The sequence below is a fragment of the Lissotriton helveticus genome, chromosome 12 (genome assembly GCF_964261635.1).
Source record: "Lissotriton helveticus chromosome 12, aLisHel1.1, whole genome shotgun sequence".
Classification (NCBI taxonomy): domain Eukaryota; kingdom Metazoa; phylum Chordata; class Amphibia; order Caudata; family Salamandridae; genus Lissotriton; species Lissotriton helveticus.
In genome coordinates, this window is record NC_136073.1 from 394,680,965 (window position 1) to 394,699,110 (window position 18,146).

Below are 18,146 nucleotides of genomic sequence, written 5' to 3' on the forward strand. Positions count from 1 at the left end.
GATATAAATACTCATGCCAATGCAATAATGGAACAAACATTCCAAGCGATAAAAGCCTCTTTCGGAACCAACCCAACCCCCCTCCCACCCCAGCATCCCAATCATGCCAGTAGCCACCTTTCCCCTCCCATTGTCCCTCCCTCCTCCCCCCTCCCCTCAACCTCTGCAACAACGTCAACAACAGAAAGATGCGCATGGGGAACACCCTGTAGGGACACAGCATAAAGTACGCACAGCCACGTCCCCCGTCCACGGCCTCCGAGTCTGTACCGCCCATGGTGGAGGCCGGGGTCAGGAGAGTGGTCCTTGGATTACGATACCACAGGAGTGATGGGGCAGCGTGGGTCCATCGTGTGTGGTCGTCTCTGTGTCCGTGCAGTCGAAGCAAGAGTCAGTGTACGATAACGCAGGTAAACCAAAGAGTTCAGTAGGCACAAGCGCTCAGTGTCCGCCCGCTGCTGAAGATAGGTCCTCGTCCTCCAGGTCCGCCGCAGCGTTGCGTCCCTCCCTACGATCTCTACGGATCGATTTCAGGAAATCTTCAACTTTTTGAGGGTTCGTAAAGAAACGTTGCTTCCCTGATGTGTGATCCGCAGCTTTGCCGGGTAGAGTAGGGCATAGTCCAGTTGAGCCTCTCGCAGCTTCTTTTTCACGGGGATGAACTTGCGCCGCTCGTCCTGCACCAGGGGGGTGAAGTCCGGATATATGGAGAAGCTAATGCCATTGTATTGTAGGGTCTGCTTAGAGCGGGCCGCTCTCAGCGCGGCATCGCGATCTAGATAATTTAACAATTTAGCGATGATCGGCCTAGGCGGCAGTCCGGGCTTGGAAACAGGTGCCAATGATCGGTGTGCTCTCTTGATGATGAACTGAGGAGAGAAGGCGTCTTCCCCGATCGAGCCTTTGAGTAGTTTTTCGACATAGAGCTCCATCCTGCCCGTGTCCGTGGATTCCGGAATGCCCGTGACGCGTATGTTGTTGCGTCGGCTGCGGGCTTCCAAATCCTCGTTCTTGGCCGCTATGACTCTGAGCAAATTTTCCATCCTGGCCAATTGTGTGGTGTGAGTCGAAGTGATATCGTCGTTATCGGATATGCGTTGTTTAGTAGCTGTCAGCCGCTCCTCGTGACGATCCACTTTATGAACCAGGGCATCTAGCCTGGCAGTGACGCCGTCAACCTTTTCCACCACAGTGGCAAATCCCTGTCTCATCTCCTGAAATAGGCTATGGAGGTCAAGATCTTTAGTAGGCGTAGCAGCGGCTCTCGAGGACGTATCACTGGTCCCAGGATCGGCAGGTACCGATTTTGCGCCTCTTTTGGGGCCATCAAAGCTCAGCTTTGTTTGGCGATTTTCTGGTCGCACCATGTTGGTGGCTGGACGCGGCCTCTCCGCCGCCGCGTGCACAAACGTTGCCGTGCAACCAGATGTCCGCCGAGGGGGAGGCGACACAATCCCAAATAGTAGGTGCGCAAATGCACAGTGATAATGCCGCGCTGTATGTGTCAGTCGAGGCTCCTCTATTGCACGGCGGGCACAGCTCGGGGGTGCTATAGGTCGTCCGATAGTTTTCGCGCCTGTGGTTTCTTCGGTGGGGATAGGTCACGAGGCCCGGCGGCAGCAGTGGTTCAGGGACCGGCACCTCCAGATCGTGAGGGTAGGTGCAAAGGCCGGCAGCACATGGCAAGTTTGGAAGGCAGCGTCCACTATGTGCAGAACAAAGTCACAGTCCTCCCCCGCAGCCCAAGAGCAAGATACAGTCAGGCTCCCCTAATCGCCAGGGAGGGGCAAAGCAGACCACGAGGCCCCCGGGGTCAGAGCCACCTCCAGCGCAATGTAGGGAGCGCGCGAGAGAGCCGGCCGGCAGGAGGCCCACACGCAGTCCGGAGGTCCGGTAGGCACGGCCGCCTCCAGCCCCCCCACCGTCCCCAGGGATCGCCGAAGCGGCCTCCTCCCCCGGCCCGGGTACCTCACAGCTCGCTCCGCTTCGTGGGTGGCACCGCTCGAGTCCGACGTCCCGTCACAGCCCCAGGGGCCGCTGCACCGCTCCGGGCTCCCCCGCTCTCTGCAACGTCTCACCTCCGGTCAGGGGGGCCCCGAGTCAGTCCTCCAGCCGGGGGCAAGGCGCACAGAAGGATAATGGCACCACACGACGTCCTCGAGGTCCCACACAGAGGTCGTCCAGGCACCGAGCATGCATCCGCAAGTTCGGCCTGTCTCCTCGTGGCCAGCCGCGGGATCGCGTTGTCTTCTACAGCCGGGTACCTCCGTGCACGGTCACCGCACAGGCTGGCGGTGAAATTTCAAACGGCTCCGCCGCTGGATCTGGACCACACAGCGGCCCCAAACTCACGTCAAGTGTCGAGGGCACCCCCCTGCACCAAATGGGGGGTGAAATCGATGATTCTTCACCCTGTGGCAGAGGATATTTATCGGATAAATGGCCAAGGAGCGGGAGCTACTTGACTAAGCAGCCATTCCGCTTGTGCGCCCTCTAGCGCCCCTAGGTGACACCGCTTTGACACCACTTTGCTGCTCACTGCAGTGGCAGGGAACTCAGTGCATACTAGGTCCGCAGACCACTGCCCAACAGTATTCGGTCAAGCAGTCTACGGCAACAGCAGTGGTCCACAGTGGCTGCACAATTGGAAAATCTGGGCATGGTCTGTTGCACTATGCTGGAATTCCAGCCCAGCTGAATCCTGTTTACCTCCTGAGAAGGATGGTGCTCAGCTCTCAGCAAGACTGGCTTCCAGATGAAAACATACCCACAGGTAACTGAGGAGTTAGATCACCCGTAGGGATTCTGGCAGAGTCACCCACCCTAGACAAACTAGGATAAGAAATGCTAGGTATGAGCATAACTATAAGTATGTTCATATGCAAGCATATATTCTATGCAATCAATTACAGCACGTCTTTTACTCAAGAATCGAATTGCTTTATAAATATTTGAAATGCCAATTCAAGTATTTCTTGTGTTTATCTTTGGGCATGCATGAGTTACCAAACAAAATAGTTCTAGACCTGTTTTCCTGATTACCTTGGGGAGTCAGGGTTGTCATGTTCTGAGGTTGCACATATCACCTGTTGCCATGTTAGGAAATCAGATGGCACACTTTGTGCTAGCTAAGACTCAAGCCAACATATCCTGATGGTGTGTGTGTGTGGACTCAATCTCACACAGTTTTGACGTTTATGTTGTACAACAAAAGCACACTTCTGCTGAGAAGGTATGAACCATATGATATAGCACCACAAACATTCTTACTTGGGTACTTATTTAATGAGTCTCCGGAGTAGTTTTTCTTTTGTGTGCCCAAAAACCCTACTCACCAACTAACTGGAGACGTCCGTGGTGTTAAGGATAATTTCTACTCGGCCAAGTAGGGAACCCCTATTTCTGGCTGTAGGTTGTTCAAGCTTTAACTTTTAAAAGGATCTCCCCACAAAGGTACCCTCTCTAAATTCCATATATTCCAAATACTTAAATGACTGATCCTGCACAGGTGGTTCTACCAATTGATTGGAGACATTCACTAACTCAAATCTTACTACAAAATGGGTTACTGCAACTGCCTTGTATATTGTATCCACCTATCTTTTTTATCCCAAAAGTATCCAGGACTTTGTACTGCTAGTTTTTGCTAATGTATTGTATTTACCTATTTTTACCCCAATAGTACCCTCCCCTCCTAAATCTATTGTTTACCACCCTTCAATCTGGTAAAGCACTCTGATACCCTCACGGCTCTGGTTTGTGTTCTATAAAACCTTAAAATAAATAAATAAGGGGATGCTACCTACGTGGTAGAGGCCCACATAGGGTACAAAACAGAGGTATTCTAATCATCAATATAGAGCATATGAGGATTGAGAAATCCCACTCATTTATCAGGAACACAAGAACTGGTTCCTAGGCGCCTTAACACCTACATTAAAAAATGTCAGACTAGGTCCTCTCAATAATGAGTGCTCAACATGAAAAGTCTTAGCTGGTTACAACCCATATCCAGATATGGCAAACATTACAGACGTAGTTCTGGGAGAACTATCCTGAGATTTAGTCACACTTCATTAACTTCTAGTATATTTCGTTATGCGAACCATGACAGCGATCTCACAAAGACCTGCTCAAGATGCACAACCATGATTGGCTACGCCTGGAATTAGTCCAGTAACCATTAATGCCATAATGGGTAAAGTTCCCACTAGACAGGATGAGATTCCATTCTGGATTGCACAAAAAAGTACTCAGCTTGAAACAGTGTTTCCCCACTTGGGACCCCAAGAAAAACATAGAATTCTCACATTATTCCTACCAATGGGGATGGCCTCACCAGTGGAAGATTACACCACTTGGGGCACAGTCTCTGCTGCAGTAATGAACTCATGGTACCCCTTCATTAGCTGTTTTGCCTGAGGTGCTTAAACAAATCAGAATGATTACGGGGCAGTCCATGCCCTGGATTAAGGGATGAAACTAATGGGCAATTTTGCCAAGGTATCCTCAAACTAAGTATTATAAAAGGGGAAGCAGCAGTGTTAGCTGTATGCCAGCGACGCACAAAGGTTGCTCTGGTTGGTCAGGAGCGCAAACTACCTAAACTTATTGAGGAAACCTATACATCTATATGTAGAGATAATTTGGGAGCTAGACCAAATAAACCACAAATTAAGGGTGATTCTGAAAAGGATAACTTGAAGCAGGCACCTGAGTCTTCAAACAAGCAGTGGGATAGTAAGAAAAATAAAGAAAAACTAAAACACGGGATGGGTCTCCTCAACAGGAGTCCAATGAAAAGTACTATCATTTGCTTAACAGTGATTCAATTAAGCAGCCTGATTAGTATCAGGATACTGATATAGGTCCTTCTCGTTCCTTTCAGGAGTCATCGGAAAAATGATTGGGGAGAGGAGGACAATCAAAGTGCAATTCTGAGGACTACAAGATTATATGAATTGCAACTCCAGATGGAGGGGGATGTACAACATACTATCAATGTTCTCATTTGGGAGAGCTTGTCATTTGGCTACAACAATCTCTTGGCTAAAAAAGATTGGCCACCTGCGTTTGTTAGGGCTTGCCCAAAGGGAGAAACTGTAATTTTAACAGTTTATTCTGACCTTGTTTCATAATCAGAAAAATATACATACGCCAAGGAGTGGGCCTATGCACAAACTCCTGCGTTATACCGCAACCACGTGGGTTGAGATGAAGGATCTCCTTACTACAATGTACCTATGAGGTCTATCCCACAGCCACAAAGACCATACCCTATTAAACATGATACCAAGAAACAGGTTAGAGAAATACTTAAAATGCTTGAATATCAGGGTGTAATAGAAAGTTGCACCTCACAAATGAATAATCCTTTGTTTCCAGTAATAAAACCAAATCATTCATATCGCCCTGTCCTAGATTACAGACACTTGTACACTGCTACAGACACATTTCCTGTACAAAACGCACATAGTGCGGCACTAATGTACAATATAAAAAATTATAAAACCAATTTTGACATTTCAAATGGGTTTTTCTGCCAAAACATAGACCCGGAAAGCAGGTACTTGACCGCATTTAGCGCTTTAAGCTCTCAAAAATAATTCTGTCAATTGCCTCAAAGGTATACAAATATTCCTAAGCTGTTTTCAGCCCGTGTAACAGAACTGATAAAAGACTTTGATGACCAAGCATTGTGCTATGTCTATAATAATCTTGTATTTGTAAAGCGCACAGCTACCCGTAGGTTTCCCGGTGCTGGGGGCCGTCGGGAAGATTAAGCAAGCTATTGCCCAGAGTCACATGGTGCTGGGCAGACCCCTGCCGCCGGTGCCAGGGATCGAACCGTGATCCCCAGCGTCTGGCGTCAGTCGCCCTGGCCGCTGCGCCACACCTCTTCCACATTCAAGTTCGATACAATGGGCCAACTCATTCACAGCAACAGATGTAGACTATGTCTTTGACTCTACACTTCAAACTCTAGCTTACCTTCAATATGAACATGAATATCCTCTGCCCAATTAAGTTATGCCTCTATATCAGTATGATTTTATAATCTACACTGATGGTTCTGTCCATCCTGCAGTAGGAACAAAGCACCAATACTCAATACTCTTCCGCTGGTGCGGCAGTAAAGGGTAAGATGGGGGGTGGAGAATTCCACTTCATAAAACATACACACAGTTATTTGGCGATTTGCACAACACCGCTGGCTGAACTCAAAGCTCTAATTCTGGCACTTGAGAATACAGATCCTGAGTTCCTTACACTTTTAGTATGCAATTCGTATTATTGTGTCCATTCTTACAATGAGTATTTACACTACTGGGGCTAGACTGTATTCAGAGACTCCAAAGGGTATACTATCAGGCATCAGATGCTTTGGGAACAATTGGCTAAGCTTAAAGCAAGCTTGCCACAGGCTAATGTCATACACACACACAGCCATCGACGTTTAGGAATACACGTTGCCGGGAATTCAGTGGCTGACGAAGCCGCGGAAGCAACAGTGCAAACTGCTGCAGTTGCTGCAATAACTTGTTCCAGTACAAGAATAACCCGAGACATTATGGCAGCTGGCAATGCTGCGCGCAATGGAACTCTTACCGAAATACTTCTACCTGTTAAGTGCTCAAGACATCCCATTTGCTCATGTTCCCGGAGTGGGGGATAGAGTTATACCTACTTCAGATTGCAGGTTAGGACTGATCCTAGTAGCACAGGGTCCAGCATCTGCTCCTTCAATTTCACTATTTCAGCAACGTTTTTGGTGGCCAGGTCTTTACAACCAGATTAAAGACTATGGGGCATATGTATCAAGAAAGTGTTTTGCGAGTCCTTAATAGCGAATGTTAGTGATTCGCTATTAAGGACTTGCAAAAGGCAATGTATGTAGGATTCGCAATATTAATTGTGATCCCTATGTATTCCTTAATTGTGAATCTCAAATTGCGATTCACAATTAAGGAATATCTTCCCATTCATTCCTATGGGCCTTAAGGCCCATAGGAATGAATGGGAAGACATTCACAATTTGCGAGTACCCATTAGGTACTCGCAAATTGCGAATGCAATTTTAGGGGTGCAAGGGTGTCAAATGGACACCCTGTTGCACCCCTGAGATAAGCATTAGTGCACATGTGGCGCACATACATACCCTTAGGGCATGTATGTGCGCCACATGACACTTTGAAAACATGCAAAAAGGTGCATTTTTCAAAGAAATCACAAATTACCACCAACTTCAAGTTGGTGTTAATTTGTGATTCCTAAAGGCAAAATCGCACAGCGTGGGTACTTCCAGAATTGCATTTAAGGAATCGCAATTTGCGATTCCTTAAATGCATTCACACAATAGGGAATCGCAAATTTTGTGATTCCCTATTGTGCGAGGGCCTTTTGGGATGGTACATCGCAAAAGGCTTTTTCCCGTTCGCAAACAGGCCAATTCGGAGAATTGGCCCGTTTGCGTATGGGAAAATGGCTTCATACTTATTCCCCCAAGTCCTTACATTTGACGTTTGCTAGCAGATAAAACTTTCCACCACAGCTCGTCCACCACAGACATCTCTCTTGATCTCAAACAAGCCTCTGGCTTGTATTTTTCGGGACCATTGCGGACTCTTACACTAAGATGGGTCTTACAAATACATAATGTTGGCAGTGGATTTCTGTTCTTTATTCCCCCGAGTATGACCATAATGATCGGCTGACGCTCAAACTGTTATAAAGGACTTGCAAGTCTTTATTGGCACACATGCAGTAGCCACAATCCATTTGGGCCAGGGTCCAGTATTCACCTCTAGTGCTTACAGAGAGACCATGGAAAAATTGGGTGTGACTGCATTATTCCTCACCCTATCTTCCAACCATGACTTAAAGCAGTCTTTAACAGCTAGAGTCTTAGGTTCAGGTCGCAGTTGGGTCCACCACCTGTGAGGGGTCCAAAGAGCCTTAAATAATGTGCTTAGAAGATCCTTGAGTGGTCGTACTCCCTATGAAGTCCTATTTGGGGTTAAAATGTGGGTGTGCAATACAATAGAACCCCTGGGTATAAATGATGAGAGAAAAGTTTATGGAAAATAAAGTAACGTAACTTAGCTAAGGTGGAGTATAGTTTTATAGGACGATTTCCCTCACCCACCAAAGGTGGCATGCTTGTCACTGGGAACCTCCTTGCACCATGATGCCTAGTTACGGTGCAGGTTACAACCCACCTCACTGAGAGGGAGGATTACAGCGGATGTTTTTTAAAAGTATAATCAGTCGTAGCTGGTCCATTGGGGCTTAGGGCCACTCCCCTCCACCTTTTGCCCCTCACGAACAGTGTCTCTCAGGCTGAACAAAGGTCAGCCTACGGACACTGTTCATTTTCAAGTCAGGCAGCCAGGAGCCAGATATGCTTTAAATGCACAGGCTCATGGCTGCCTGAGCTGAACTTTGCTAGGTTTAGAAAGTCACAGCACTTGTGGGCGTGACCTCCTCAGCTCTGCAAAGCTCCCATAGACCCTCCCCTGAGGGGAAGCGTCACTGATTGCCTCGCACCTGGGCGCTTCGGTTTTCAGCCCTGAAGTGCCCAGGGTCTAGTGGCAATCAGTGACACTTCATCACAGAGTGGGATGGGGTCAGCAGTCTCACTGACCCCATCCCACTCTGTGATGACGTTGGGACGGCTGCCTTCCCTCATTGGCTGACATCAGGTCAGCCAATGAGGGAAGGCAGCAGTCCCAACGCTCCTGGGACCTCCGAGGGAGAGCTGCAGGTAAGCTTGTGTTTAAAAAAAGATTAATGTTTGGTACGTGCGTGCGTGCGTGTATGTATGAATGTTTGGTAATCAGTGCTGTGAATGGATGTGTTTGTGTGTGTGTGTGTGTGTGTGTGTGTGTGTGCGTGCATGCATGTGAATGCATGGCTGTGAGTGTCCCATCCGCCCCCTCCCTCTTAAACCTAGCGGCCGCCACTCAGTATATTACATACCCTTTAATGAACTCAGGTGGTGTGATGGACAGAGTGTGTGAGAAAATGAGGTGAATTAAAACTGGCTACAGAGTATGCAAACACTTTTATTTTTGCGTCTCTAGGTCATTGTTAAATAGCAAGACACCACATGAAAGATTAAACCTGCTATGATGTAGACCAGGGATCACAGTGCAAGGAGGTTCCCAATGATGAAGCATGCCACCTTTGGTGGTTGAAGGAAATTGTCCTATAAAAGGAACACTCCACCTTAGCTAAATCTTTGTTTTCTATAAACTTTTCTCTCATTGTTTAGACCAAGGGGGTCTACTGCGTTGCAAAGTATTATATTGGGCAGTCTACTCTTGCTGGTCTTTAAATCTCTGCTGGCCTCCCTTTGTGATTTTGTTAAAATGCAGGTTCCCGACTTTGATAGTCTCAGTACAGTGGCAGGAGAAACGCCTTTTGATGTCAGTGAACATTTGGATGTTTTGCAAGACCTGAGACGCTCAGATCAATGTCCAACAGAAATGTTCTATCACTGGTGAAGTGAAGGAAGCACTGGCAACTCCGGTTGGATTCTAAAGATCAGGAATCTAGTACGGGAGAAAATAATTGACAAGAAGGAGTTCAGGCCTTCTTAAAGAGTGCTTGTGCCTGTCCTGACTGCTGAAGGTACAAGAACTGCACTTTTACCCCTTCTTGCTTGTAACAAACACAAGAGATGTATGTCTATTGATCTCATCAAACCACATCATGTGGCCTTTTCAAATAGTATGCCTCCAGGGCGCCTTGGTAGCCACCTGCCTCCTCTCACTACCTTACGGGAAGTCTCATTGAAAGCATTCACTGACAATGAAGCCTCTTCTTTCCGGCTGGGGACAGCTAACACTGAAGTGTCACTACTTCCAGTTACATCTGCAAATACCATACAATCGTCATGCATGACGACACAGTTTTCAATTCTGTGAGCAGGCAATGAAGGTTTCTATGAAGTACCACCACTATAGTAATAGACCAGTTCTACACTGCTTTATAAGCTTCTCACATTTGTACGAACAGCCTCTGGCTATTTTCTCGACTTTGTTAATTTTTCTTCAGATTTTTCAGACCCACCTCCACAAAGAGGACCATGTGAAATGTTTATTTGACTCAAAACGACATACATTATCCACTTCCTATAGATTGGTTTTATGACAGCCTTTTTCTTGCTTCTGAACAGACACTATCTCCCAGAATGCTCTGCTGTTGAACTCGTAAACAAGATTTTGAAACCTCATTCTTCATCACACAAAGTGCGAAGAGACATTTCCCTGGTGAATATTTCAGCTGTTCCGGTTCCTGATGGAATTGTTTGGGATAAGGTACTCTATGATATAATTGAACTGACATAGATTTTACAAATTCCATATTTATTTCGTATATCCTTAAATGATGTCATCACTCCTGGTGTCGGGGCTGCCCGAATGCAGGTCCAGAATATTGCAGCTCCCTTAAGTGGAGGATCGAATAGCCTATAAGACTGCGCACTCCCCTTCAGGAAGCCGCTTGTCATCAACGTGATTTCCTGCTTTCTGCAAACCTACTTGGTGATGCTCCAGTCAACATCCTACACTTCCTGCCTGTGTTCTACAAACTTACCTGGTAGTGTTCCGGTCAACGTCCTTCCCTGGCGTCCTTGGCTATTTGGGCTTTGTTGTGGCTCCACTTCCTGCTGTCCCGGCGTCGGGTGGGGAGATGCTGTGCGCTTGACATCCTGGATCGGCTCCCGTCTTGTTTCGCTTCATGTGGCCACAATGCTGCTGACAAGACCTAGAGAGGACAAAACACAGAGATTTGATAAATTCCTTGTGTGGGACGCACTAAAAGCGCTTTCAATATTTCGGAGGAAAATAACTTACCTGATTGTGTTCTTTGTTTTCTGGAGCGGGGTTGTTTGGTTGCAGGGCGTCCTATAAAAGAGACTAAGATATATATTGGACATTTATTGGTTTTATTTGGAATAAATGAATGATATTTAAGTACGTCATTATACTAAGGCAGCATTCACTTATATTACATGTATTATTTATATTGTCTGTATGAAAACTAGTTTGGATATAAGGCATGAAGAAGTGCTTAATTAGTTTCAAATCCTGCGAACACATGTACTGTACCGCCAGGTTCCTAATAAAAGAGAATTTTTAGCTTGACCCGGATGTTGGGAGTGTTCTAGTGGATGACTATTTCACTCTTGAAAAAACGCATACCAGATTAGAGCCTGACAGTATTATGAGCCCTCAACGATTTCATGTGTTAGCCAGCTTGTTTTCTCAATGAGCAATCGAAAGTTGCGTTTCTTGAATCTTATCTGGGTGGTACAGCTGCTACCTGGTCCTTTCCATTAGTAGAACGGCTGACCTCCTGCTCTATAAGTACACTTTCTCTAAGGCAGAATTTAAGAAGTTATTTGATTGTCATTCCTTAATACAATCGGTAGATACGGAGTTGCTCAATTTATGCCAGGTATTATAGACCTTATGTCTTATATGACTATATTTAATCGGTTGGTGGCTGAGTCAGGTTGGCCTGAAAATAAAAGAAGGTCCTTGTTTTATAGAGGATGCAGAGACGAGTTAAAAGATTTGTTAGCCCAATTTATCAACCCTTCTGAGAACTGCATTGATTTAGTAGTAAAATTGTATCACTATCACTCCGAACCCCTTCGGGACAAAGGAAGGTCAGATATCAAGGTTGTAGTGCACAGAGAAAAAAGGACAACATTTGAAGAAGACCCTGAGCCCATGCAAATCGGGAGTACGAAAGGCCCATTAAGTGAGGAGGAAAGGCAAAGGCGTTGTGAACTGAAGCTTTGTTTGTATTGTGGGAATAAAGGTCATATTTTACATGAATGTTCTTTGAAACTTAAAACGAAAAGGGGGATTTGGATATCAGAAGGCTCGAGACTAGACTCGAGACTAGGTGAGGCATGAGTTTCGGCTCCTTCTTGTCATTCAGCCTCATGAACCCTGGCACAAATTACTTTGGTACGTTATTACTGTCACTTTTTTGTAACAGCTCAGTTGACTTGGAAAGGTGGCTCGGTCAATTGTCAGTTATTGATAAATTCAGGAGCCACTGGAAATGTTAGGATTTTGTCTTTAGTGGTAAAATATGCTATACCAATCATCCCAAAAAAGGAGGTTGACGAAGTCAAAACTATTGACGGTAGTGAATTGATGTCCAGTCCTATTACTCACTCCCCAGTTGCTGTATGGATGGATTTAGAGACTAATCATAGATAAAGAAATGGTTTGATCTAATTTAAGCTCCGCAGTTTCAGGTGGTTTTGGAAATTCCTTGGCTGGAAAATCATAACCCAGATTTTGATTAGGACAAATGCTCTCTTACTTTTCGTTCTACCTATTGTAAGACATGTTGTATCAGTGAGGGATCTATTACTGATGATGGGAAGATGGTAGCAGTTATGGTTGAAGAGTCAGTTATCTTTGTTACCAAGATCTAGCATACATTTGTGATAAAAAAAGGCCACTACTCTCCCTCCACATAGACCATAAGGCAGTGAAATAGAACTCCTCCCGTAGGGCACACATTCCTTGTAGTAGGATTTACGCTTTAACACAGAAAGAGACCCAGTTTTTAAAAGAATGCATTGATGAAATGCTACGCATTGGATTTGTTAGGCCATCTAGATTGCCTGCCTCATCTTTATTATTTTTTGTGCCAAAAAGGGGAGGCGATTTGTGTGTGTGTATCGATTATAGAGCCCTGAACAAGGTAACAGTTACAAATCAATATCCCTTTCCCTTAATCTCTACCCTTCTAGATCAGGTTAAGAATGCTAAGGTTTTCAAGAAGTAGTACTTGAGAGGGGCATACCACTTGGCATTAGAAATGGGAATGAGTGGAAGACATCGTTTTGTACTAAGTTTGGCTTATACGAATATTTGGTGATGCCTTTTGGACTGTGTAACATCTCTGCTGCCTTTCAATTTTTCATAATGGGGTATTATGAGAGTTTCTGGATGTTTCTGCTGTAGCTTATATTGACGATATCTTGGTATGCTCATCCTTTATGTCTGAACATAAAGATCATGAAAGGTCTAACCTACATTAAATACGGGAAAACAACGTGTTTGTGAAATTGGAGAAGTTTGAATTTAATGTTCCTAAAATTTCCTTTTTGGGATATATTCTGTCTGCAGAAGGGGTTAGCATGGATCCTCAAAAGGTCTCAGCCATTCTACAATGGAGGACCCCCAAATCAGTGAAAGAAGTGTAAAACCTTTTGGGGTTTGTCAGTTTTCTACAGATGTTTTATAGATCTTTTTTCTACCTTGGTAGCCCCTATTACGAAGCTATTGAAGTAAGGAGTGATTGGAATGAGGCAGCAGAGAAGGCTTTGCAGAGAAGGCGTTTCAGAAACTGAAAGAGGCTTTTATTAGTGCACCCATCTTTCAACACCCAGACCTTACTCAACCTTTCATAGTTGAAGCAGATGCCTCGCAGGTGGTGGTACGCGGGTTGCTATCCTAGAGACATTCTGAAGCAGGATTGCTCTATCATTTAGCTTATTATTCACACAAGTTAAGTCCAGCAGAAGTTAATTACTCTGTAGGGGACAGAAAATGAATGGCCATAACAATGGCTTTTGAAGAATGGAGACATTACCTGCTAGAATTTATGCACACAGTTACAGTCATTACTGATCATAGATATCCTTACATCTGCTAGGGCCTTGTAAATGTGGCAGTTACAGTGGACTCAGTTTTTCTCTGATTCTGATTATTTAATACATTTTAAATCAGGATGCCAGCACGTTGAGACTGATGCCTTATCACACCACAGCTTTGACATTTCAGATCAAGTTTTAGACCCTCCCAATATAGGGGTCCATTAGGAAGGCGGATGGATCGCCACCGCCATGCAGGCGGTGGCGATCCGTCCGCCATCCTTGCCCGTCCGCCACCTTTCTTCCCCCTGCCATATTACAATGTGGGGGGACCGTGTCAGAGGGGAAGACCGCAGCGGAAAAGGCCTGATATGGTGGCGGTGTCTATCAGACACCGCCAGCCATATTAGGATGACCTGGGAGGAATGCCTTTCCGTGGTGGCAATGCCGCCACAAAAAGGCATACGGTTCCTGCTTTGGTGGCCCGTTACGGGCCCCCAGGGTGAAGGGGGGTGGTGGGGGGTACCTATGGTACCCCCCTGCGTTTCACAGCACAACATGGCAGCAACCACGCGGTGCCTGTCATGTTGTGCTGTGAAACGCACAAAAAGTATTTTTCACATTGCGGCGGCCGTTGCTTTAAGCACCGTCCGCCGCAATGTTAAAAATGCGGGATGCACCTGCCACTGTGGCGGGTGCATCCTAATTGGGAGCACGGTTCCTTCGCCCTTGTGGCGGACGGTACCTGCCCCCGACAGGATGGCGGACGGACTTTGTCCGTCCGCCATCCTAATGGACCCCATAATTCCTACTGAGCAAATATTAGGGGCCTTGTTTTCAGAGGATAATCTCTTGACAAAAGTCGTGAAGTATGTATGTGTTACACACAAGGACGGTTATTTATACCTACCAAGGCTTTACAAAAACAAACTGTGGAGTGGTGTAATTTACCGATGAAGAAAGTAAACAAGTCCCTAGCAAAATATTCAGATCATGTGTTGTGCCGTAGTCATGTACAATCGCAATAGGGTTTAAAACATATATATCAATTTTAAAAAACGTAATTACGAGATATCACATTGATATGTAATGTGATTACACGAAATTCACAGTGGCATGCAGATGTTGTAGAGACGGTAATGCGAAAAAACAAGATTTTTCTTAAAAATGTACAAAACAATTTTTATTTATCCTTATAGTCAAAGGAGACAAACATTTAAAAAATATAGAAATATATTAAAACGTTCAATTGTTACAACACACTTGTGTTGTTTGTATAAACAAGAAAACTACACAAAAGTCAAAGCGGCGTGTCGGTGCAATTAAGATAAACCACCTTCTTCAGGACAGAGTTTTCTAAAAATGTAATATTCAACAATACAACTAAATGTTGTCGATTAAAATTGTCTAGATTATGTGTCCCCAATTTAACATAAACTAAACAGTATAAAATGAGTACAGGAGAGCACATGATCCTTCTTAATCATGACCTACCTATTAAAATCTATCAATGTATCCCCTGTGTGATTCAGATGGAAAACAGTCTTCCAGTTGAAATTAATATGAGGAATAACCTGAAATAGAATAAAACGTGTTTTACTCTAAATTCATAAGGATTAAATTAACAAAGAAATTGACTTTTATAGAGCCCCTTATGATTGGCATCTCATCATGCAATATGGCGTACCTTTTTATGTGGTACTATTCCTTCTTGTGATATGTTCGTAGGAGCCACCAATAAGATTATTGCTGTGTAATAGTGTCCTTTAAATTAAAGAAAAAAATATCAACTGGTCTGTATATATGGGAGTTGATAAAAGGCGTCTTAACGCGAAACTCCACTGGCATACCGTTAAAAAACCAGTATATCGTCATCAACAATTCCTGTGAGCCGTGATTAAGCTTCCGTTTGTTAATGCATCAATATTTCTTTGTTAGGGATTGTACTAAGAGACAAAATAATATATTTAATATATGGAGTACCATTTAAAGTGTTGATTCACTCTCATGTCATACAATAAAGGCTGAAGAATTTCCTAGTTCTGTTGCTCTCTTGGCATTGCAACTCAAAGGATAAAATCTGTAACAATTAAAAAAGAAAATGCCTTTTAGAATAGTCTATTTGTTAATTTATTGCGACTGCTCGTGTTTTTGTTTTGGAGTTATTAATCGAGTGGCCCTAGTTATTGTTAGCGCTCTTTCAATGATGTTATGCGTTCGTACGGTTATTTAGGGGCTAAAAAACACTGGTTTGACTCCCCCTACATACAGAGATCTATTAATGTACTGAACGTTTTGGTTACAGCAAGGTCTTCCTTCTAAAAAGGTGCACTTATCTCGATTGGTAACCTGCGGTTTATATCATGCCAGGTTAAGGTGCTCACTATGAAAACATTTCAAGGAAACAAAAAAAGTGTTTCAAAGTCTGGAAATTAAATCCCCAAACTTACTCTAGTATGGACAAAAACATAGTTGCGATGATCGTAAACTAAGTTTGTCCTTGCCGAGAACATCGATGTTATATTCGAAGCCTATTTTGCGTTTTTTCCAAATGGGCAAAAGGCTCGAATGTCCCTAAGTTACTCTTTACCCAGACCATGGTTATCAAGGTTAACATCAAATTGGCAATTTTTTCTCTAATAGGCAGAAGGCTTGACTATCAAGGTGTAAGTACTCACACACCCCTTCCTTACCTGATAAGAATGTTCCAGCATCCCTGCTTCCTACGAACGTCTTACGGGTCAGGATACATGACGATGCTGGCCCGGGGGGAGGTCTTAAATATCTTACTCGCGGTCACGTGATCTCTACACTACATTAAGTTTTTTTATCGAATATGTTGATTTTAAATGGAAAAACCTCGGGAATCTTATCAAAAGTTTATAATTAAGCTAAGGTTTTTGCTATTTTGTTTAAACCGTTATTTTTGCAGAGTAAATAAAGGCAATTGCTGTTCTGAAAAACAAACCTTTACAATGGCGGCCATCTTTGAACGTCCGCTATAATAGGTTGTATATATATGAACGTATTATATGAGGATCACGATAAAAATTAAAAAACAAAAAACTAAACTAAAACCTCGGTGGAGCCTATGTATCATCATTTTATAATTGGCCTCAGGATTCCCCATTTTGTTAACCCTCTATTTCTCTTGAACTAATAAAAGCAGCTGGCGTCCTTGAAATAGAAATTGACATAGACACCGAAACGTTTGCCATAGCGGCGATCTTTGATCGTACACAATCCTAGTTCCCAGCTACATTAACACACTTTATGAGGACCACATAAAGGCTGATCAGTGTTAATGTGTATATATATATAATATATATATATATATATATATATATATATATATATATATATATATATATATAAAAATACATATATACTGCTCAGTTTTTATAAAAAGGGATATTTATCAAGTATCCACAGCAGTTCTTCCGTCACAGTTAGAATGTCGAGTTATCAGAACAGTTGTGAGACCAGGGAACAGGTGCACGAGCGTGTCCTTTAAATATTCAGGCCTTGTCTGAAGGTCTTGAACTTAGACGTATAAAATTGTTCCTGTTTTTTTCGTTTCATAGTCAGGTCACCTCCACGTGCATTTGTCTGAATTATCTCAATAATACACCATTTAAGTTGGTCAATATTATGTCCCTTATCTATCCAGTGCTCTACCAGGGATGCATTCCTCTTCCTGGTACGTATTGCGGATTTATGCTCATTAATCCTAATCCTGATTTCTCTAGATGTTTCTCCTATATAGCCCAAATTACATGGGTTTAGGATTAAATAAATAGGATTCTTGGAACAATAGTTGGCCATATTTTTTAAATTGTGGGTTACATTATTGTGAACAATACTGGCTCTTTTTAAGATGTTAGTGCAGTTATTACAGGAACTGCAGGGAAATGTCCCTGTAGGTAAAGGTGTGTTGGTAATGCTTAGTTGTTTATTCAGGCTCATATCTCTGTAGGTGTGCACAAACGATTTCTGATAGCTCGATTACGTCGAAAAGAGAACATTGGTTTGTCCAGTTTTGTTTTCCCTTGTGTATTTATCAGGTGTCAATTTCTATTAATGATATTTTTGACTTTGTTACTAATATTGCTATAGTTCGTAACAAAGATTAAAGGCTGTTTGCATTGGTCTTAGATCGTTTGTTTTGTTTCAAAGAGGGAATCTCTATTATAGTATTTAGCATGTTTATATGCTCGTTAAATCATCCTTCTTGGGTATCCCCTCATTAAAAGTTTGTTAGTAAGTCTGTCAGCATGTGTATTAAAATCCTTAATGTCACTAAAGTTTCGTCTAATTCTTAAAAATTGACCAAAGGGGATATTATCTTTTTGACATGTTGGGTGATTACTTTTATAGTGCAAAATGGTATTCCTGTCTGTGGGCTTTGAATACAATACAATTGATTCTATTACGCACAGCTGGTGAGCTGGGAGTTTTGTACACAATTTGTCCAATATCAATTTGGTAGACTAATTCTAATCTTGAGGATGGATAT

At 43.7% G+C, this 18,146-nt stretch overlaps 1 protein-coding gene and 1 long non-coding RNA gene across 13 annotated transcripts in view; one reads left to right on the forward strand and one right to left on the reverse strand.

Annotated features, from left to right (window-relative positions):
* The window catches only part of LOC144799898 (uncharacterized), a 390,901-nt gene that overhangs the window by 133,343 nt on the left and 239,412 nt on the right, over positions 1 to 18,146 (forward strand). For 10 of the 12 annotated variants that reach the window (XR_013603898.1, XR_013603896.1, XM_078671507.1 and 7 more), the window contains one exon: positions 10,181 to 10,322. The exons of the other annotated variants lie outside the window; for them this stretch is intronic. Coding sequence is in view for 8 of the 10 variants with exons in the window: in XM_078671507.1 (XP_078527633.1) it covers positions 10,181 to 10,322 (142 nt within the window). In the remaining 2 variants the exon portion in view is untranslated. The remainder of the gene's footprint in view (positions 1 to 10,180; positions 10,323 to 18,146) is intronic. 12 annotated transcript variants of the gene reach the window in all.
* Positions 10,647 to 18,146, reverse strand: part of LOC144799900 (uncharacterized) — a 31,790-nt gene continuing 24,290 nt past the window's right edge. The window contains exons 2-3 of the long non-coding RNA XR_013603901.1: positions 10,860 to 10,922; positions 10,647 to 10,770 (exon numbers count right to left, since the gene is read on the reverse strand). This is a non-coding gene — a long non-coding RNA (uncharacterized LOC144799900). The remainder of the gene's footprint in view (positions 10,771 to 10,859; positions 10,923 to 18,146) is intronic.